General features: G+C 34.3%; 1 protein-coding gene across 2 annotated transcripts in view; it reads right to left on the bottom strand.

The window, feature by feature from the left end:
- Positions 1-1692: 1692 nt before the first annotated feature.
- The window catches only part of LOC106114432 (A disintegrin and metalloproteinase with thrombospondin motifs 7), a 95809-nt gene continuing 73548 nt past the window's right edge, over positions 1693-23953 (bottom strand). Inside the window, exons 8-17 of one of the 2 annotated variants that reach the window (XM_013307649.1) lie at positions 8448-8631; positions 7822-7982; positions 7146-7673; positions 6679-6951; positions 6304-6445; positions 5823-5998; positions 4097-4289; positions 3710-3784; positions 3329-3451; positions 1693-3059 (exon numbers count right to left, since the gene is read on the bottom strand). In XM_013307649.1, coding sequence (XP_013163103.1) covers positions 3345-3451; positions 3710-3784; positions 4097-4289; positions 5823-5998; positions 6304-6445; positions 6679-6951; positions 7146-7673; positions 7822-7982; positions 8448-8631 — 1839 coding nt within the window. In that variant the 3' untranslated portion in view covers positions 1693-3059; positions 3329-3344. The remainder of the gene's footprint in view (positions 3060-3328; positions 3452-3709; positions 3785-4096; positions 4290-5822; positions 5999-6303; positions 6446-6678; positions 6952-7145; positions 7674-7821; positions 7983-8447; positions 8632-23953) is intronic. The other variant, XM_013307650.1, reaches the window with a different exon arrangement.

Raw genomic sequence — 23953 nt, 5'->3', positions numbered from 1 at the left:
TTTAAATCACATATCGAAATACCTATTGATATAATACTAAAATATGAAAAAAGTGTTATACTTAATTATTGGTACTTTAGCCTATCGAAAAAATTTGGACCGATTTTAATATTAAATATTTTAATGTAAGATTTTTTTATTACCACTAGAGTAGTGGGACAACAATTCTAGTCAATTCAACAATTTTTTTTTTAAATTGGGCTCTTGATGAGGTTAGCTATGGACTTATTGATAAAACTTAAACCTAAAAAAAAAGGATTTTTTCTTGTCTGGACCTAATTTAATTTTTAATTAACTTTTACTTTCAGTATCAATTCTTTATGTGCCAAGGAATTTTGGTACTCTCTGAGTACAATAGTTGGTCTATTTTACTTAAGAGAAGGCATCGCAAACATTTGCACTGGATACTTCAAGTATTGGCCATCATATTGATCATTATTGGTAGTGTTATAATGATAAAGGAAAAACATACAAATTTTAACACGACACATGGTATACTCGGTAAGAAAAATATATTACAGGTGGCATTATTCAAAACTCTGTTATGGTCGTTTTTATGTAACATAACTCTTATGTTATCATTTTTAATTCTTAATATGACAGTTCAGAATTTATGTCACGGCGCGGCCTTTTCTATACTGCCATGAGAATTAAATTTCCGCATTTGCAGTGATTGTTTAATTACAATGAGAGTAACAATTATTTTACATGAATAAAAACATACTAATTTTATATTGACAACTAACGCCATCCATTTTTATAAAAAATACTAGCTGTCCCACGCGACTCCGTCCGCGCGGACTTAATTAAAAACCTATGTGTTCTTCCTGGCTATGTTTGTGCTACATCCATGCCAAATTTCAGCGAAATCCATGCAGCCGTTCCGGAGATACCTTCAAACAAACATCCATCCATCCATCAAAACATTCGCATTTATAATATTAGTTAGATTCTAACGTACTTGTATGTTTTTCCTTCAAACCAGTACAACTAATTCTATACAATTTTCAGCATTATGCGCACTAATACTTTGCATATTAAGTTTTCTGAATGGAGCACTCTTGCATAATGCGCATACGTTCAACTCATCAGAGAAGGTGATTGTCATCAGATATACGCACTACGTCACAAGTATAACTACACTGTTTTGTGCGACTGCCGCCTTGTGCTTTGGTTTTAATGCACATTCCTTCAAGAATTGGATGGCAAATGATAACGCTGTGAAATCTCTCATCATTCTCACTTGGCTGTTCACTCTAGCAGTTTCTATAGACTTCTTTATTTCATTAACTTCAAGACTGAAGAAAATGTTTATGTAAATTAATTAAGATAAAAAATTGAGGACTTCTTAAGTTTTCCAAAGAAAGGTCAGCAGAAGCATCTACTATACATTCGCAGAGAGGGGCTCGGAGCTTGCCCTAAGTTAGGGGTGACTAGGCCATAGTACTTCACAAATATTTTTGAATTTCTTCCCAAATATGTGCAGGTTGCATCACGATGTTTTCCTTCCACCGTAAGAACGTTGGATAAATGTACATATGTAAATCGAAAAACATGTTGGTACATGGCGGGATTCGTACCCTGGAGCTGCAGATTACAAGTCGAGTTTAACGCCTGAGCCACCGACGCTCTCTTAAAAAAAGTGTTATATAAATATTTGAATTACGAAATGAAACAACGAACAGTGTTTAAAGCTTTTTTTATTTTTGTACGTTGTTATATGCATGATTAGTACAGATATATTTAATTAAAAACCGTAAATAAAAACATATTATCCTATTCGAAATTGATTTATTTCATTTTGATATAACACCACTGACTATTGTTGACTATACGCTATGAACAGCCAGTAAATAAATGCACTATTCATGAAACTATTTACAAAATTCTATAATAATATTACAAATTATAGAATAATATAGAAAACAGCGTAAATAAATATGAACACATATTAAAATAGTTTCTAAGAAATACACACCATAATAAAACATATGTTTTTAATTTTACATTAATAAAGAATACTATAATTTTCTATTCTATGTCGCATAGACTAAGATCCTATGAATTACATTCATGCAGTTATACGCGTTACGTATCTTCATTGCGTCTGAAGTTAGTGTATCTTCCTTCTCTTTCATACTTTGGTTCTCGTGTATATCCGTCTTGCTCACTCCGTGTGACGTGCGTTCTATTCTGTGGCAAACTTCAGACACAAAGAAACATTGCTAATATAAAAACTAATAAAAATATTTTATAATACATTTTTAATCTCTTAAAATACAATTTTATTCGAAATTCTTTTTGATAATTGTGATAAAATGAGCTTCTTTACATTATTTAAAAGCGGAATACAATGGATTTTATCGCGTTTATTAATATACTTTTAAACACTACCACTTTTGTTAATTACATTGTAATATTTATCTGACAAATTATGAATTTGATACGTCAAGATATTTTTTCAAATTTGAAAGTCTATAAAGATTTAAACAAATATTGTTTTCTTTATCTTTGTTTTTAAAAATAAACGCAATAAAATGTACACTAGATATATTAAAATACATCCACGTTTAAATTGAAAACGTTTAAACTTATTTTAATATTAGAATTGATTCGAACAGTTTGACAGATCTACTTTATAAATCAACTATAGTCTAGAGATCACGACACTATTCCTAATACCTATTGAAACTAAATGTATAATAAAATCGCATAACATATATTAAAATGCGTAAGCTATTATGAACCTTACTCAATAGCGTTAAGGTTAGAAACAGCGTAATTAAATATTAGGTGTATGGCTGTTTAGATCGACATTTGTTTCATTTAAGGTCCTTCCATATTACCCTATCGTTATGCGTTTACAATAAGGTAAGGACTTACAGAACATAGAGGTTTTACAGAGCCTTAAATGACAAATGCTGCTTTCTCGTGCGTCTAGTTTGGTATTTCACTGATCATGGAACTCACTATGCGTCCATTACATATCACAATACTATGAGTCATAGGTCTAACACCGTGTAGTCGCTTCCTTACTAGCTTTCCACCGCACGCATTACCTGATAAAAATAATGGAAATAATATTATAGATTCTTACTTATAAATATATTCACCAGTGACAAATAAATATAAAAGTATTATATTTAAATTCTACTCTTGATAATATTATATGTTGAGACCAAAAAATTTTTTGACATTGATTTTGAAAATCGAAAAAATATTTTTTTTTGAAACAGCAAAATAACTAGTTATAGGTTAAGTATCAGATTTGTATATCACATAAAAGACAGGAATTCTCTTTATTAATGAGTGATATTTAATTTGTTACCATAATAGTAATATGTCTATCGTCCGTGGCAGGAGTGGCAGCAGTAGTCGGCGTAGTATGGATAATGGCAGAGCCGCGCTTGCACCGCCAGCATGCAGTTACTCAGCTTATCTGCACACGCACCTGCGTAATACACAATTTAAAACATAAACATTTATTAAAAAAAACTAGCTATCGCCCGCGACTCCGCCTACGCGTTCTTCCAAACTTTGTTCTATATGTATGTCAAATTTCATCGAGATCCATTCAGCCGTTCTGGAGATACCTTCAAACAAATCCATCCATCTATCTAAACATTCGCATTTAAAATATTAGTAAGAAGTAATTAAGATATAATGACTACTCTATTCCATTCTATGTGCAATGAGGAGTTGAACTAACCTTGCGCCGGCGATCGTTCTTTGAAGTTCTGTGTGTTATGGCTTTGGTGTCTCGTCACTCTTTGAGGATCTGTAACTAGTGAAATAAGGCATTATATTCTAAATATGAATCAGTAATTGACTTGATTCCATCTACCTACTTTAAGATGTAAAATTTAGATTTTAAGGCTTTCTTTTGGGCGTAAAGTTTATCCAAATTTGGATCTGTAACAGCAACTAAATTTTAAAAAAAATCTGGTCTATAATTAATTGTATAATTTTTAATTTTCAAGCAATTTTAGCAGTAAGATATACATGATAAATTTGAGGGTCCAAAGGGAAGGCCAGAGAAAAGAGATTAAAAGGAAAGAAAAAGTAAATAATACTACAATTTAAAGATAAATGTTACCAGACACAGGCGCGATAACAGCAGGCTTGACTTCAGGCTTGGTGGTACATCGTGGAGGAACGCAGGAGCGGCGCGCTGGCGGCCGTAGCCCGGCGCACGCAGCGTCCCTAGCGGCACCGCTAGCTCCAGCTTCACCGCCACGCAGGCACCATACGGTACGGCTTTGGATGCCTGCCTCACAAGGACCAGAGCACTGCCGGAAAAAGTAGTTATTAAAAAATAAGCTCGACTGACCATACCTTTGGTATTCCGTGAAAGAATACGATTCAACAATTTCATAGTTTCTTTAAGTAACAGTCAAACTATTAGGTTAAGATAATGCTATGGTAAAATTAGGAATATTTATTTATTTGATAGGTATTTTACATTGTGAAAAGATAAAGGTGAGTTGCAATAAACGGATAAGAGGAATACGAACTAGAAACAAAATATTGTTAAGATATAAGTTACTCTAGTACAGTATTGATGAAGTTCATCATATTTTGTGTATCAAGATTCCTCTCAATGCTATAGTTACACATTCTACTATAGAATGAATCAGTATGCAAACATCTGTCCAACATATGTTCTGCACCGAAAAAAACAAAAGCGGAGAAAGTTAAAAGATAATTCAGGTCTCGATTGAAATTCCATAAATGTCTATAGAACATGACGATGTAGATGAAGATTTATAGATGTGTACCGCTGCAGGCTTGTAAAACAAAATGTTGAAGTGCTATATAGTACACGAGTCTGCCTACAAAAAAATATACTACGATGTTACAGCACTCTTGTTAACCGCTACAAAACACAAAATGTGAATGTTTTTTATTAAAGTTAATTTCCTAATAAGATTTTACTTTAGGCCCTTTCCTAACAGTAATCGGAAAACATTTGTACAGAGCTTACGGTTCTTAAAATTTCATCATCAGGTCATATATCGAAACTGTGGGGCTCGAAGCTAACCCTAAGATAACTGTGACTAAGATTTATACTAAGTTCTTAATACATGTTCGTAGCTAAAACAATGTAGGTAATGGATGTATTGCATAATTCATTTCAATTTATATTCCATGATTAAATACAAACAATATATGAGAAGATGAATGTGGACGTAATAAAGTATTTGAATTTAAATAAATAACGTAATTGGTAACAGGTGCGTTGCCTCGTTCGTAAGTATTGTTAAGTGCATTGCATTGACGTATAAGAAACGTTCTAATGGGCCTGGTTTCATCGCCCTCGTGTATTGGACAATTTATATCGATGCTTATTAAACTGGGTCAAGGAAAAGTCCTAATTTGCTGCCTATTTTATCAGATACTAAATATAGTCAGCCTAGTGAACTTTGTTATTGACACTAGGAAAACTTTTTAGAAGAATACTTTTGCTAAAATGAATTGTACTGTTTATAATAATTAATTATTACGAGTATAACATCACTATTACCAAGGCACTATAAATCAAGAAAGTAATTGCAATGTTTTCAATATAGCTATGTCCGAGATCTAACAGTTAATTTAACAAGGAAGAGTTAGAGATTCAGTCTAGGTAAAATCATATATCATACATATGGATAGACAGATAAAGGCAAAATAGTAGCAGTCCTCTGGGTTATGCTGCCAACATGTGACTGAGACAACAACAACCGTCCAGCAGTGAACGTGTTTTAGTGTCCAGACTTTCAAAAATATGAGTAGTATTAATCATGCCGATGCAAACTCCTGGCGATGTTTTATATGCTTACCTCTCCCCAATCACTAAGATACCAAGAGGGCGCACAAGTCCCTCCGCAGGCCCGTTCAGCTTCAGGGCGTGGTGTGCGGCAGGAACCGTCGCGCAGTCTTCTGCCGTTGCCGCCCACGCAGATCACACCGCGCACTTGACGGCCGCCGCAAGCCGCCGAGCATGGTGACCACTCGCCTGCATCATTATGTAATAGTTAAAAGCTATCCTTTGTATACAATTTGCGAGCTTTTAAGCTTACGCTGCGAATAATGTTCGTCTACTTGTTCCTGTTTGGCATAGTTGGTCGCTACATTTTCTCTATATCAAGCTAAACCAGACGAGCTATCAGGATCCTCATTTATAAAAGTCAATTGCTTTATAGTCTTGAGCGGGAATCTGAGTCTAGTTTGTTTTTTGGGAATTTTTACATCATCCCTAGCGATGTTTTCTAGAAGAATAATATTTCACCTCTTTGCAACATCTGAACCAATGTATATTACCAGTAAACCATTGCGCATCACACTGCTTCCTGGGAGTACAGGCTTGTGACGGGTGCGGTGCTCTGTGAGAGGAGCAGCCGGTGGGGTCCGCGCAGCGCACGCCTCGGGACTGCACGCCGCCACCCACGCACCACCCCACACACTATAAAACAAGATAAGTATCAGGCACAGAGTAATACAACAATAGAAAGAGAATGGGATGACGACCTCCGAACTATTATATCGTATCGATCCAAAGTGGGCTTTGGTCTGTGAAGCCACCGAGGCCTCTGAGATTGGAGGTTCCCAGCTATTATAGAAGTAAAGTAATTTAGTTTTGTTTGAGCATGAACCTACAATTCCATAAATTGTATTTGGAAAAACTCGTGTATGTACCTCAGACCATTCAGTGTAAAGCCATCCTCCAGGTGCGCTGTAACTAAATGACGACGACTCCATGGTAGGTGTAACTTCGTTCTCCGTCGCGTTCGCAGCGAGGGATACGACCGGTCCCTCTCGGAAGGTCTCCGTGCGATCTTTGGGGCGCACCTGACGCCTCGAGTCTAAACGAGCTTCCGTACTCGTCTTAACAGCCGTGCCGTCACAGTTCGGAATGTCACACGGCTCACTGCTCGGTGGCATCGGTAGAGGGCATTTTTGATCGCTTATCTGTAAGACCAAGGCATTACAGTCCTTCCATTAGCTTAGTGAAATAACAATATGTGTCTTTATAAAATATAGAATAAATGGTTCAATAAATTGGTGACATTTAATTTTGAAATCTGATAGATGACTGTTAAGGCAGAAAACAGAACTGTAAAGTTACATCTTCTTTATACAATACCAAATAATAAAGTCGGTACCTTAGTAATTCCTCTAGCATGATCTTGTACACAGCCAACAATTCTGGTACGATGAGCAGGACCGCAGACAGGGCAGGGTCCCCAAGCGGCGGCCCTCCACCTTGGCGGGCAAGGTGCAGTGCCGCAGCGTCTGCGCCGTGCAGGCGGAGAGCTGCCAGAGCAATGTGCTGGCGACACTTCCCGATCTTTATCGCCTACTTCCACGCACTTGTATTTACCAATCTGCAGCCCTCCGCCGCATGTACGCGTACATTGCGTAAACGATACTACTTTCCAGATAAACTTTCTGTCTTCAATAACGTTGCTGTCTATTTGGTACTGGCTCTCTACCGAGGAGAACTCTGGCTGCTTGGCTAGGGACGGTTCAGACTTGTCAAGAGCCCTGGTATGTGAATCGGCATGGTGGCGATGATGCCGTGCAGTCTGATGGTGTACGCTCGTGGTCGGGATGTCGTTCGAAGTATCGTCGGGAGGTGAATCAGTCAAGTATTCGTACTTTATGTTTGGATTTGGTTGCGTATATAACACCTATAAAAAAAATGTTAAGGTTGTATAAACATTGTAATTTTCTTTGTAAGTATTTGAGTGACAATACTGAGCAACCAAATATAGGTCTATTTGGAGTCTTTGAAGGGCCCATGATTTATGTTAGATAGAAATATGAAAAAGAGATTACCATAATATCGATAGATTGATGTACAGGTCCCATGGCGAAAACATTATCGAGACCAGCATTACGTGAGTAGAGAAATCTCGCGCCCGCCGCTTCGTATGTTCCCGGCGCGCTCACAGCGAAGTCTCCGTTTACAATGTAAGACCCATTCGTCACCCTCAACGCTAGAACAATTAAACAACATATTGTATCGTACAACCTAGCGTACAGTAAATTGACGTCTCGAACTATTACGATCTGCGTCATGCAAATAATTAAATACCAATTGCAAAAGCGGCTATCTCCATTTATCTCACAATTTGCGGCGTAGGCGCCTCTATTGAGGAGATGCGCGCTCGGCCGGTGCGAGCCTGCAATTCCGATTAATCGATTCGACATCGATCTTTGCTCTGGCAGGCACTTCATCTCTCTATTAAGATCTCTCGTGACCTACTATGTATCGACTAAATCACTTTAATAATAAAATAATAATGGAACGATTTCTACATTCAATGTAGCTCACCAACTGTTATTACATTTATTTGCCTGAAGCTTTAAAATTCTTTTAATAGACCTTAAAATATATTAATGTCAAATGAGAAACCTGCAAATAGTCAAGCAGAACATAATAAATTGTGTGGTGTATGTACCGATATAATTGTCACTGGGCAGTATCTCGGAGACGTTGAGGCGACAGGCGCCGCGTGGCACGGTGGCGACATGCGAGTAGCCGAGCGGCAGCCGCGGCCGCGTGAACAGCCCCGACACCAGTCGCCGGCCGCACCGTAGCTCGCGATTAGCCGTTGAAGCTAGGACACTTTCGCGGCCCACCACCTAAACACATAATTAATTTTAGATTATTATGTCAAAACTTTAAATTTATATCAAAAGGATCAAGACTAGTTAAATCAGGACAAGGAATACATTCTTATTTCCGATAGGACAGTATACCTTACAATGTATATATTTTACAGCTTCTTAAAGTCTACTGAAAATGTATCAAAATGTCTCTAATGTAGAAATTATATCATCTGTAGCTAGTAGATCATAGGATTGCAGCCACAAATTAGATAACATAAGAAAGATAACACTTCCATAAAATATCTGTAGATCTGTCACAGTAAATACTCGTATAAAAAAATAATATAGGTGAGAAATAAAACAAAGGTAAAGCGCAGTAAAAGATTTTGCAATCAAACATAAAGACATTTGTGTAGTTTAATTTTATTAAACAAATAAAATACCACCCACCTACAACAGACTTTTTCCAACGACAAATCAATTTGCTACGCCTCTCACGACTTTCGAAAAACTTACAAGACGCAATATTAGATTAGTCATGCAAATTTACATGAACTCTCCAGTTGATTTATGTCAGGAATGGTATTGTACGGATTAAGCTGTCAGGATGCTTCACGGATGTCGCGCTTTGAACATGGAAAAGTGGGCGGATATTTTCGTAATTAACAAAATCCATAGCTTTAAATGAGTTACTTATAAGTTAGAAGAAGACAAATGACCAGAATCTAAATAACTAAGCATAAATATTTGCTGGGAAATATTTGACTGTATCTTTAAAATACTCAATTTGAACCTATAACTTTCCAATTCTTTTATTTATTAATTTTTGGATTTATCACTGCTATAATAGTTAGATTCTAGACTAATAATTTAACTAAAATTGTAGATTTGTTATGATCTAAACACCATCTGTTAATATGAACGTTTAAGATAATTACAATTTAGATACAAATGTCGATTCATAGCGCACCGCACGGGAAGTATTTGTGTTAAGAGTTCAATTGCTTTTGTTTATTTATAGAGTCTGATGTTATCTGGCATGTTAATGATTGCGTTAATTGGATTCCAACTGAAGAGTCAGCACAGCGCCTAATGAAACCTTACCGTTTCTGCTCTCGTAATGAATTTGATATTAATTGCTATATGAAAGGAATGTTTTAATTAAATTTAATAAACATTTTAAAAATATTTCATCAGCTATTATAATAAAATAAAATTTCAGAGTAGACTAAGAGCCGTGAAGTAGATAGATGAATTGGTATAAACACGATGTACAAAACTAAAAACTCAGTTTAACAACTAGGCATTGTACTCGTACCATGGTAATGTAGTCATGCCGTTCGTTGGTCACTGATAAAATCTTGGCGAAGGTCCAAAATTAAAGCAATTGTATGTTTGGTCTAAAATATTTTAATATCTATTTTTGTTATTTTGATCTTATCAATACGCATATTTAGTACATTTACTGTAATCCCCAAAAGTAAGACACTGTTTTGTTAAACACGTGTCTTAACTTTTTGACAGCCGGTGATTTATATTTTGGACTTCACCGTTGTTTTAAAATACATACTATTGTAATATACAATGTTTATAATATTTGGTCTTATCTACAGTACTATATAATATTGTATATAGGACCAAATATGACTTAACTACTTTGTTAATATAATGTTTTTCTGATATAAGGGCCCAGATATGAATAAGCTAAAATGCGTTACGTTCCCTTAAAACTATAGATTCTTAAGCCAAACTTTGTAATATTTGGTACATCTGTTAACAAAGTAAAGTTGCTAAGCTTTGAGATGAATTACTGGAAGTGACACTACAATCGAATAGGATTAGAATGGAGCAATCCTAGTAACTCTTCCAGGAATTTCGTTTCATCTCGTACTTATAGTATCAAAGACCACGTAGCTATCAAACGGTCAATCATGTAGGATTAGGAAATAGAACAGACCTTCCTCGTTCTTGTGCTTCTGATGTGGTATTTATTTATATATATGTATGAGATTCCTAACAATTTATAACAAGTCAATTAATAATCAAGGAAGATATGTGACATTAAATATAAGCATTAATATTTACAATAACAATTAAATTCAAACAATACGAGGTTTCTTCTCAATTATATACTTAATTTTCTTGTTTCTATCATCTTCAAAAGCTACGGAATTGGCCGGCTCGCCCGGTGAAATACCACGACCACACAGAAGACAGGCGTGAAGTGGAAGCAATTCCGCGTTTCGTCTGATGAGTGTGCGTCCCGGAGGCCTTATTTAGTCCTCTTTCCCTTCCTACCCTTTTTCTTATAAGGAAAGGATGGGAAGTGTAAGTGGACTTTCCGATAAGGAGATGCATGGAAAGGGAGAATATTTTCTTTCTGTGCATCCTCTCCTCCGTCGATTAAAGGTAGGCAACGCATATGCAATTGCGTATGTCTATGGGCAACGGTCACTTCGCTATTTCAGCGATTTCAGGTGACCGCTCGCTCGTTTGCCACCTTATAATATAAAAAAAGTAATGTATCTAATACAATCATGAACATCTATGGATTTATATTGAATGCGGTAAATTTAATGAGTCAGTTATGTAATTTGCTGTAGCGCTGTAAGATAAGGGTCACGTATTTCTTGATTATAATGGATAGTCTAAGAAATTGCTACTCTGTGGTAGGTGAGCCGAACAGGAATACTCCGCCGTGTCTATACTTCTAACAAATCTATGTAATCCAGTTGAAGTGCCCTGTCTATTCATTCGAATCGTAGTAATTATGTAAACGGAAAGGGGTTTTAACTGACTTCATTTTGTAATTACATTTTATACTTGTTTCTCTTTGTGTCTTAATTTTGATTTCTATGTAAAGTAAAAAGTGTCAAATTAAAAAAAAAAAACAATTATATACGATTGTTCTTAACTTTATTTACATTAAAGACAACAAAAAAAAAATAATAACTAAGGTTTTCACAAGTTTTTTTTTTAAATAAATCGGTAAATATTATTGCTCATTAGTAGGTTTTAAAATTTCACGATTTACCTGCAACTTCATAATATGTCGTCATAACATTTAAACATTAATCGGTACTTAAAACTTATCCCAGTAGTCTAAAACAAATTAATCATTAAGAGATGACATGTGACAAAAGTAAGCGTATGTAACATGTATGTGATTAATATTTCTATTATAAGTCTGACTAATTGATAAATTATACAGTACCAGCATATCCAATACTGGTAATGATGTTTGATATTATGAAGATGTCCAGTATAAATGCTTTGTGGTTCGTCATATTCAATGAGTAACTATAGTTTTAAAATTCTCGGTTCGGTATATGCGGTTTAATGTAGGTAAGGCGAGTTAATTTTTATTATCTCGAACAAGTGGGTAGTTAGAAATCCCTCACCGCTACGATCGAACGCGGGGCCTGCGGGGACTTGTGCGGGGAAGGCGGTGCGGCGAAGTTTGTCATTAATGACAGTCGACAAAATTTGTAAGAAGTTTACACATCGGTCGTGTCGGTTTCCTTGCGTACAGGGTCGCGTAAATTTACGGTACCGCGTTCGGTAATGACGCGTCTTTACCGCTTACGGGAAGCGGTACATCGGGACTACAGCATTGTTGGCCGCTTAAGACTATTTGACAGTGACTTATTTGACTTGTCTGATGCCGAGTGACCAGCTACCTGCAGGCGGTGAACGGAGCATCGAGTTGGTAAGTGCCACTTCATCTATTTACAATATTACGCCTTCACCTGCAACACGTAATCTATGGGCAATTATGCTCGGGACCCAAAGCCATCGTGTACGTCAAGCAACTATTAAAGTGTAAATATCAAGTCAGTTCAAGAAGGGGAACTAAAACGGGTGCTACTAATAAAGTTCTAAGAATACATCTCTTAATTCAGAATGTCGCGAAAACTAGTTCATTTAGTTAAGTGACTTTTTTACGAGTTTTATTAGTAGTGTTTACATTCTTGTGGCGATAGGATTATAATTTTTAAGCCTCGAGCCGGTGGTAATTTGTTCGTGTTAGATGTATCAAGATGTTAAAAGCTTTTTAATGAAAAAAAAAAGATACGAGCCAGTTCAATACAAAAATGCATTTAGCCATAACGCACGCTTACATCATTTCGTAATATTAAATGTGACACTAATGCGTGTAGAACATTAGCGTATAGTAATGTCAATTTTATGAGCCGCTCTGAGATAACAACATCGAAATCTCGCACTGGTCACAGGAGTTGCCTCAATCGACAATCGCAAGGGAACTTTGTTGAATTTTTAAGACGGATATGATTCATACTACTGTGGTGCAAGAATCTGGCTTTTAGCTTGTACCATTACAGTTTTTCTATTATCGAATGTATTAGGCAATAGTAATATCATATAGTTATTTATAATCCAATCTTAATAATTACACAGTGAATATTTTGATAGAAACTTAATGTCCTTCATTCTTTTAGGTTAGTAATTCTCTTTTCATCGTCTTCATTACTGAAGTAATACTCGTCTTGATATGTCTATACATATGCGTCGACTAGTTCTATGACGTCATGTCTTCGGCTTGTCAGGTTAGTAATTCACTCGCTCAAATATCACATAGTTTTTTGTACAACTAATAACGTAATAAGAGTATAATAAGCGACAAAATAAAAAGGAAAGGAATAGCAAAAGAAATAATCTGAAAGTCAACAATGTTTTGTTTACTTTTAGTTATGTAGTAGTTACTTGTGCATATTATTTGTATAGAAAGTTTCAATCGTCAAGCGCTAATGTGATGATTAGTTAAAACAAGAATGCGGGTTAGCACACGAACGATGAATGAAAATCAAGCGAAAGTAGAATTGAAGTAAGAAAATTTAGCAGCAGAGAAATGACAGTTAATTGAGTGAGGAAAGGTTAATATAAAATCGGTGATAGTTAAATTGCCTAATGCCGGAGTAAGAACAAAACATAAGTATTTACGCCCCCATAAAACACAATTATAGGCTACGACCGAATTTGGTCAAGTAGCGATTTGAACTTGAACGTTGACAGTTTGATTTTAAATTAAGTTTAATTTATTCAGCTCTTAAAGTGAAGTTAACAAAGCGTGTAGTTGATACCAACTACATATGTATGTCGTTTTCGCATATTCTTTAAACATTTTCATGAGTTTAACGGCGAGATAAGCTATAGGGGCTACCAATCAAAATTGTTTAGTTCAAAATCTTCTCATTAATCATAGCGTTAGTGAAATATAACAGTAAAGTCAGCCTTAAGAACAAGAATTAATTGATTTCTTTATTATCTGTACTTCTAAATTCGGCACATGAGAATCAGATACGTTTATGTCACATCGCTAGTTGTCAATTGTTTCGTGCGGTACAAAGTGTACAAACACAGGCAAGGCCGAAACGTTTAGGGAATGCAATTTATTGCACTCGAATACGTAGAATGTGTCATGAGTGTCAACAGATAAAGCTCACAAGGTCGCACGCTTATATGGTATCAAATTCCGATAAAATTGTTGGTTACATTTTTCATTAATATGCGAGGAATTTAAAGAGTTTTGAAATAGATGTGTAATAGCAGATAAATGTACGTGGAGTTGAACTGTGCAAAAATATATCCACGAAGTTACACCATTCCTTTTTGTGCTGTCAAATCATCTCCGTGCCCTTTTTTCCTATGGAAGGACGGCAAAGTTAGTACAACTTTTACAAATGAATCAGTCATCATATTTAAATTCTCTTCCGTCTTAGATATCACTTTGACACCTTTCGTTCTTTTCTTTTTTCTTCTATCCTTCTTCTCTTAATTCGTCTATTACAGTTAATTTAATGATTTAATTGGATCACTTCATTCTTTACCTAGAAGCGTTCTTGCTAGACGCTAGCTACCCTTTTATTTATTAACAAAGCGATAGCTGAGTCATTGTATCGTTAGAATCAAATATATGGACGCTGTTGATAACGTCTGGTACAGAAACAATGGAATACCAACCGATGACACGAGCATGAAATTTATATGACCGAATATCCAGGTCGACTGAACAACTGAATCAGATTAGTGGAATACTAAATTAGCCATTGAGTCTCAGTCGGGTGAGACAAAGGTGTCTGCTTGAAGTGACTATGCAAACACTACTCCAACTGGGTCGCATCGTGCGACACAATACTTATTGCCAATGTAAATACGAGGCTACTATGTATAATGTGAGAAGTTATGTATGAATAAATAATTTACGATAATCTATGTATAAATAGAAAATAATTTCAAAGATTTATTTTGTTATATGTATATAAACAGTTGTAATCTAATAATTCGAGCGGAGCGTCGGTTCTGGTTCGAGTCCCGCCATGTACCAATGTGTTTTTCGATTTCCGATTTACATATGTACGTTTATCCGACGTTCTTACGGTGAAGGAAAACACCGTGATGCAACACAATGAATTCCCTAAAGAAAAAAAATGCCAAACAAATTATTATTTCTTTAGCCAGATATTTATAAAATTTACACACGTTGGGACACTTGTTTAAACCGCTACGATTGCCTAATATTATTTTGTAGGCATTTTTATATTCATTTCATTGAAAAATAAATGAAACACAATGTTGCGCGTAAGTGAAAAATCCGTGACAATACAATTATTAACGCGAAGTCGACATAATCCGTTAGTGAAAACCAAACAAATCGTACGCCTGGTCGGCGCCAGCACGGTTTATTAAACATAAGCGGGCAATATAGTTAAAACAAGGGACACATCGCTCGTAAAACGATCTCTGAATAATACCCGCAACCACCGCGCAACCGACGACAAGCTAATGTTGATTTCCTGGTACTAAAAATGAACCAACAATCTCAATGTCAAACTTTACGATCAGCAAATGAGGCAACGTACGTAAATTCTCAGTTTTTCTGAGAAGAATGTTGAGTTTTTAATTTTTTATCTTATTCGAACAAGCACGTCACTAGAAATGCAATGTTTAATAACAGACATAAAGAGGAAATGAAAACAGATCTACGTTCTACATCCGGACAGTAAGTATGTACGTATTTATTTTGGTCCATACCAATATGCATTTCGGATCAATTTACCTTCAGAAAAATAGAAAAATACCTCTTATTGTCTGGATGTAATCTTAAGATTAACAACAATTTAATTGTTAATTATCTATTATTATTAATGCGAATGTTTAGATGGATGGATGGATGTTTGTTTGAACGTAATTCCAGAACATCTAAACGGATCTCGATGAAACTTGGTATACATATAGAAAATACTCTGGAACACATAGGCTACTAATTATGTTTTTTTTTAGTTTTCTTATTATGTTTTTAGTAAATACTAGCTGTCGCCTGCGACTCCGTCCGCGCGGCATGAAAAAAATAATAATTAGTCACTTATATGTTCTTCCAGACTGTGTTCTACTTCTATGCCAAATTTCAGCTAGGCCCATGCAGCCGTTCTGGAGATACCTTCAAACAAACATGTATCTGTCCAAATATTTGCATTTACAATATTAGTAAGAAGTAAGATAGAAAAAAGGAATAAATAAAATTTCGTATCAATATATCAAATCGAAAAGATTGTTCTGGAATATCTAAATAATACATAACATATGATTGATTAAAAAGATCGATATGTGAATTACAATAAATGGTTAGGCGTGTGACCTAAATTGATGGAACATATCTATAACAAGTGTCACCGCGTACACAAATTTCCTAATCAACGCTAGGTGACCACAATCATTGAAAATTGAGCGTCTAGACAGCCTGGCAATTTACAATCATTAACACGTTGCCAATGATTTTGTACGTTCCATTTGACCTGATATTAAAAGTAAATTAGCTTAATAGTTGCTAAATATAGTAACCGCAGAACTACACTAACGTGACATTTGTGTTACTACATTTTTTATAGTATTAGGTAGCAAATAAGCAAGCGGACAACTGATTTCGAAACTTAAATCCACGGAGGAGAGGATGCATAGAAAGAAAAGATGTTTCTAGCTTTACCTCTGTTAAACGTGCAAGTACATATTGTCTCTGTTTTTTCAAAGTGTATAAAAGAGATGACAATATTACAAATTTTAATACATTTTTACAGTAATAGTTACTTACCGTTACAAATATCAGGAGAAATATCATTAAGATACTCGTCATCTTGATCCTTGCGATGCACTAAATTCACTTCTTTAACAAGACAAAATTATATTTGTCGGGTAAGAATTGTTCGTATTATTTTCAATCTTTAATTCATGAATCGATATAGAATTAAATGAGTGTTTCCTGCTTGCACATATGTTTATTATATTTATTTATAATGGGAATTTAAAAAAATAACGAAGTCTGATATTTTAACTTAATGTTTGATTTTCCTTTTATTTGTACTCTAGCGCGTATTTTGCTATAGATGGACTTATTCTAGCCAGAATAGCTCACTGGTGTTTTTATTTAGCCTTCATAGCTTACTAGGTGTCTCCACTGATCGGATCGGAGTCTACCCTAAGTTTGGGGTGACTAGGCCATAGTCAACCACGCTGACCCAGTGCAGGGCCGTTATTTAGATTTACTAAGTCGATAATCGTGGCAACCTATAGAGCCATCCTCTACCTTACTACTAAGTTATAAAGTCTAGATTTTTGTTTAGATCAGAAAACAAATGACTACATTACTTAATAAAGTTAGTAGCTATTACCATGATAATCTAGCTTAGCCAAAAATTCGCAAGTTTAGAAGTAATTTAGTATGACGGATCTAATTGAAAACTGCGAATGTTCTAATACATTAGACCGTCTTGTAAGCTGCAGTTAAGGCATTGACCGTGAAATGTTATTAAACTGTGTTGTATATGGTAATGGATTGATTAACATTGAGGTTAGCTAATAATGTTATAATTTCTGAAAGGATCATGTTTACTGAATAGATCTGTTTGTTAAAAAAATTATGCGCATATTAGTAACGAATATAAGAGTTTGCTAATTAAGTCTGCGTGCCATAATTTTTTAATCCTTTAACCTTTTTAAATGTGTTTCGAATTGTAGAGCCAGCAATTTTCTTAAGTTGTGCTATTAAGAATGTTCAGGCTCTCTTCATTTTAAGGATTCATGTCGCCATTTTAATTTTCGACTATAAGTTATTTCCATGAGTTTAAATTTATGAGTAACTAGCTATCGCCCGTGATTCAGTCCGCGCGGAATTTAAAAAAAAAACTTGATTAGTACTCTATGTATGTGTATAAGTCTTCATCGAGATCCGTTCAGGAGATATCTTCAAACAGACATCCATCCATTTAAACATTCGTATTTATAATATTAGTGAGATATAATCTGTCGTGTAGTTATACGGAAATCGAGATGCTTTATTAATGTCAATTATCATAGCATCCTGTTAATTGTTACGCATGACCTTAGAATTGTTGAGTTTTTAATAAGGAAGCGAGCCCTAAGATATTACGTAAACTTTGATATTCAGATTGCGACCTATGGGACACATTACTCGACGATACGTGAATTAAATGCGTTAATTTTTAATTCTTGTCGGCAATAGTATTTGTGCTCGGATCACGTAAAGCCGGACGGATTGAAAGTTTCCACTATCAAACAACTTACGTTTCCGAGAATGAATGAGGGGTATGTTTGGATTGTGTATGTTTTATAATTACAAACTTTATCGCATCACTCGATAGTGAATGTTTTGAATATTACATAATATAATAATAGAAGCTATTCGTTACCATTTTTCTTTTCATAATACATCCGTACTCTCTTCCCTTGTAGAGGTAACACAAACTACCATAACCCAGAGGGATACACATGGACAATAGATTTTAATTTGTCACGATCCTTTTACACTTCTAACGGTAAAATGCCAAATTTAAACTTGTTTTCTTCTCTTGGTTTTATTGAAAACGATTTGGTGTTTCGTAATTTTCGTCTCTCAAGTACATAGGCTTTGTGTTAATAAAACATTGAGCGCGAACAAACAAGCGAAACGAGATAATAGCTCCGAGTGAGATACCGTCTTAACAAACAAAATATTTTCGAATTCAAATATCCATAGTCCTTGTAATATACAAATTCTGTTGCGTTTAAAAAAAGAATTGGATGGACACCAAAACGACCCAAAAGTAATTTATCTCTGTTAAATCATTCAATTCAAGCCAAAACAGGTCTCCCAAGTAGTAGTCAGATTGGGTTATAACAGAAGATGTACCTGGACATTATAGAAAGCAAAGACATTACCTCTCGTACGCCTCTTTTATCTTCTAATATCTCTTTCTTTCTCTCACTCTTCTCTATTTTTTTGTGAACTCTCTTGTCTATTCCATGATAGCCATTAATTCTCTATCTTTGTTCATACTGAGTTATTTAACACTAGACCTGCCTGTTTGTGATCCGTTAGTAATGACGTTTAAGGAGAGTTAGGTTATTATTTTTCTTGTTGTCATGTCTAAATTTCTTTGGTATTAACAGGTCTATAATATCGTAAGACTATATTCAACAATACCTTTAACTATGAAATGTGTAGCTCCGATCAATCAGAGTAGTTTTTATTAATCATAAATCAGATTACAGTATTTTTGAAGCCGTATTTATAGATACTGATTTACGGCTGGAAAATTGTAAGTCGCGTGAGCCTATTCAAGGACAAGTCGCAGTAAACCAAACAACTTTTATAACTGTGTAAAAATATTTTGTATTACCGTCTGCAAATAGATTATGTATCGATTACATTTTTATTGAACATCGACGTGTTTTATGTGATTTATTTTTAGAATTGAAAAATGTTAACATGAACTCGGAATTATGATAAACTACGTCGGTTTAATTTGAATTAGTACGAAACGGGTCGACGCCGGATCGCGCAGTTTAATTAAACGTGATAAGATTTAGAACATACTCGTAATAATTGTACGAAGAGATTGTTAAAGGGAAAGACATATTCACTGCGTGTTTGACACAGTTATTTAAATAATATGATCTAGCATGGATGTTAATGGATGAATATTTTAATAAACAACAATCGCTTACTTCCGATATTATAATTTTCTTACGGTATTACTTAAATGTGAGATTCGTATGCGTGTTCGATATGAGCGTTAAAGTGATGGTGTTTAATATAACCATCAATGGATAAGTATTTTTGTTCATTACCACAACTGGTAAACTATTTGCAAAAGTTTATTGGTATGAATGAGGTATCTGAATGAGAGTGTTTAGGTAAAAAGTTCTGGCATATATCCAGCACGGTCGATCGCTTTGTTCTCGCAACATTTTACTACGCTATTACGATGTTTTTTTTTCGTATATCCGAATTCTTCCGCGAATCTATAAATCAGTTCGTCATTGGCGAATTTGTTACGCAGGTCTGCGGCCGATTTGCGGCTAATGCAATCATTATTTTAATGTTTAACGACTTCTTTATTGGATGCCAGTATTTACAATTTATATCTATTTCTTATTGTTTAAATTTATTAAACTGAATCTGTTCTATATTTTTAATTTGAATTTATTTTATTATCTGCTTAAAACACTTTAGTTGTCAATTATTTAAGCATTTCACGATGTATAATTTTTACTGGTTATAATTTTTTTTTATTAATTTACGATAAAAAATTACTATATTATAATAAGATTATATTAATGTCAAACTATGATTCATATAATACAAACATTCTGACATCGGTAGCTTTTAATTTTTTTGCGTATTTTGTAAATTGTAGATTATAACCAATTTGGATAAAAAACAACACAACACTATTCTATTCTCATTTTTGATTATCATTATAAAACCTTTTTTGAAATATTTATTGATACTGGTTAGACACAATACGCCTTCCATATTTAAAAATTTGAATAAAAAAACAAGTTTAGGCATGTTAATTGGCCGTGTCGATGGTTAGATATAAGTCAGATGATAATAGATCGGCGTGATAGGTGTGGTCTCGATCGACGACGCCAAGATTTATTTATAAATTAAATTTATGAATGCGCTTCTTAATTTGTTAACCACAACGGCAATAAAAAATTATCGTTTACTTATGAATCGATATCGAATCGGTTTACTAATATAATGACTTAATCATATTAATCAATAAAAAGGAAAATATTTCGCAAAATATGTAGATTATAAAAATATTCTGCCATGATAGATTTAAGCCATGATTTTACATAGATATAATTCCATAGGAAATTTACTTGGCTATGAACTATGGCGATTGTATTCTTGTAAATTTTATTCAGGAAATTATCTTCTACTTTTAATATCATATGCTTCATTTACAAAGATTAAGGGGTAAGATAGACGATTCCTCTCATTTGTCCGGAGATTATAGCGTAGTTTATACTAGCCAATTAAAAGACTCTGGATGAGTGTTGTAAGGAAAGCATGTTATCATTAAGGTAATGCTATAAATACACACTGGGGATAGGTATCGACAACTTTATATTGCATTACGATAGGAAGGCAAATGTTTACAAACGATGACAAGATTATTATGAATTTCCTTCTTATAAATTAACCTATTTCGTTGAAAAATAGATAAAATGTAATTTTATAAAAGATTCCCCTTGTCGAAACGTAATAGACATAAATGTAATTTTTAATAGAGCAAGTAGGATATGTGTATTCGCTCCTAATCGATTCTATAGCGAATTTCAAAAATATATGAAAATGACGAGCGACAATCACGTGACTTCTTGAAAGTTATTGTCATTTCTATACAGTTATGAAGTTCATTATATTCCATAACATTCGCTTTGGAGAGAATGTGCTTAATCTAACCGTGCAGAGACAATTTTTTATTTGGTATAAGTATTTCGGCGCTGGCGTTCACGGTATGTCTGCATCAATTTATTACTAACGTCTAGAATAAATAATTGTTCCATATCGTAGCTATCGTTAAAAATTGATTGAAAAGTCTAGAATTATTTCAACAAATTATAATCATAGCTTGGTTATATTTACTAAAAAAATTCCACCTTAAATTAAAACAGTAAGGAAACATGTTGATCACCGTTGCTCTGTCAACATTGATAAGAACGGCTTTTATTTGGATTCCTTTCTAATGACGCGATATATCTCTGGCCGATGTTAAATTTACAACTCGTGAAAACATCATTTACAAATAAATGGCAAATAAGTTTTAAAACGTCTAATCTTAATATTATAAATGCGAATGTATAGATGGATGGATGTTTGTTAAAAGGTATCTCTAGAACAGCTTCATGGATCATGTTGAAATTTGGAATAGATGTATAACACAGTCTGGAAGAACACATAGGCTACTAATTAAGTTTTTTTTTTAGTTCTGCGTTTACGGAGTTGCGGTCGACAGTTAGTAGATACAATATTTTATAGTAAAATAGCTGTCGCCCGCGACTCTGTCCGCGCGGGATTGAAAAATAGATGTTGGCCGATTCTCAGACCTACTCAATATGCTCACAAAATTTCATGAGATTCGGTTAAGCCGTTTCGGAGGAGTATGAGAACGAAAATTGTGACACGAGAATTTTATATATAAAATGTATAGTAAAAAATTGTCTCCTTTTACTTTAAAATTAGGTCAATTAGTTTTTATCTCTACATTTATTTGTGTCAGGAGTTACAAAGACGTTTTTCGTGTTTGCGTATTTCTATTTATTACGCCAAAATCACTGAAAGTTTCAGTCTACAAGTTTACAAAAAATTGATTACCGACCAATTTTCACCTACATTTCTTTTTGAACAATGTTTATGCTAGCGTTAACTGATTACTATTTTACGGGATGTATGTAATTTCGTTGTTAAAAGAGTATTTTTATTGCTATACTCAAGATTTGTATTAGGTTTGTTTAAAATCAACTTTTTTTTTATAAGAGAAGGGGGCAAAACGAGCGGCGGGAACACCGAGGTGATCAACGACACCCATGGGCATCTGCAACACTGCAGAACTGCAGATGCGTTGCAGGTCTTTAAGGAAATGGTATGCTCGCTTCTTGAAAGTCCCTAAGTCGTATTGGTTTGAAAATACCGCCGAGGACAGACCGTTCCGCAACGCAGCTGTGCAAAGCAAGAAATTGCTAAAATTAGCTTTGTACCAAATCAATATTTTTTTATTTTAACGGAGAGTTTTATAATCTGTTTAAACAGTAGCTTAATCTTTTTGTTACTTGAAATGACAATTTAATAGTGACCTCATTTGACCTCACAAATAGTTTTCAAGTTCGCGAGTTCTAAGCAAACGTTAAGGAAGGTTTACAAGAATGATTCTTCTTCTTACTAATATTGTAAATGGGAATGTTTGGACGGATGGATGTTTGTTAAGAGGTATCTCCAAAATCGCTGATGGTATCTCTCTGAAATTCGCCATAAATGTAAGACAGTTTGGAAGAAGACATAGATTACTTCTTAATTATTTCCATAATTCCGCGCGAATGAAGTCATGGCGACAGATAGAATAATATTTATTGAAACACAATATTTATATCTTTTAAATTATAAATGCAAATGTTTGGAATAAGGAAGAGTAATATTACGTCACATTGAAAGTTCAAGACTCTTTTGTTTTTGAAATAAAATAATAATTTTTGTACTGCAATATTTTTCTAGTAAGTATAGCAGAAAATAGATGAGCGCGGAATTGATATAACGAGATAAAATTCGGTCCCTTTTCGTTAATTTAGGTCGAGTAAAGCAAAGAGTAGGTAAAGCGTTTCGCTTAGGGCGTACGCGAGGATGCAAACATTAAGTTTCGCAATATTTGTTATTTTATGTAATTAGCCCAGTTTTTTGAAACAATATCATGTCGCAATACCGATTTGTTTAACTTTGTAGTTTTATGATAAATTTTTTTTGTTTTCTTTATCGATTTATTGGGTATCGAGTTTATTATTTTTAAGCTAGGCAAGGTGTTTTTTTTAAATATTTATACTTACACAAGCTGTCGGCCGCGACTGCGTCCGAACGGAATTAAAATCAAATTTTTTAAGTAGGCTATGAGTTCTTTTAGACTATTTTATATCTGTGCCAAATCACATCAATATTCGATTAGCCGTTCTGGAGATATCTTGTAATAAACATCCATCCATACATCAAAACTTTCCCATTTATAATATTAGTAAGATTAAGAAAATATTTTTTTTGCTAAGTATTTATTTTAAACTTGGAGGTAGGATCCTACCCAAATTAGCGGTGACTATGCCTTAAATTAACAAAATTAGTATAAATTTAAACTATTGAAATGAATTTGAATTCTATTAAAAAGTTACGATAAGTAAATATTTCTTTATTCCAAAGCACCTTTGTAATTTATTACTAAAACTCGTTTTTTTATTTATCTTGTTTAAACAAAAAATGTTTCTTGTCATAGGTTAACGCGACATATTT

This window comes from Papilio xuthus, unplaced genomic scaffold, assembly GCF_000836235.2.
Source record: "Papilio xuthus unplaced genomic scaffold, Pxut_1.1 DF828142.1, whole genome shotgun sequence".
Lineage (NCBI taxonomy): Eukaryota > Metazoa > Arthropoda > Insecta > Lepidoptera > Papilionidae > Papilio > Papilio xuthus.
Note: the sequence above shows the minus strand (reverse complement) of the source record. Positions and strands in the feature narration are given on the sequence as shown.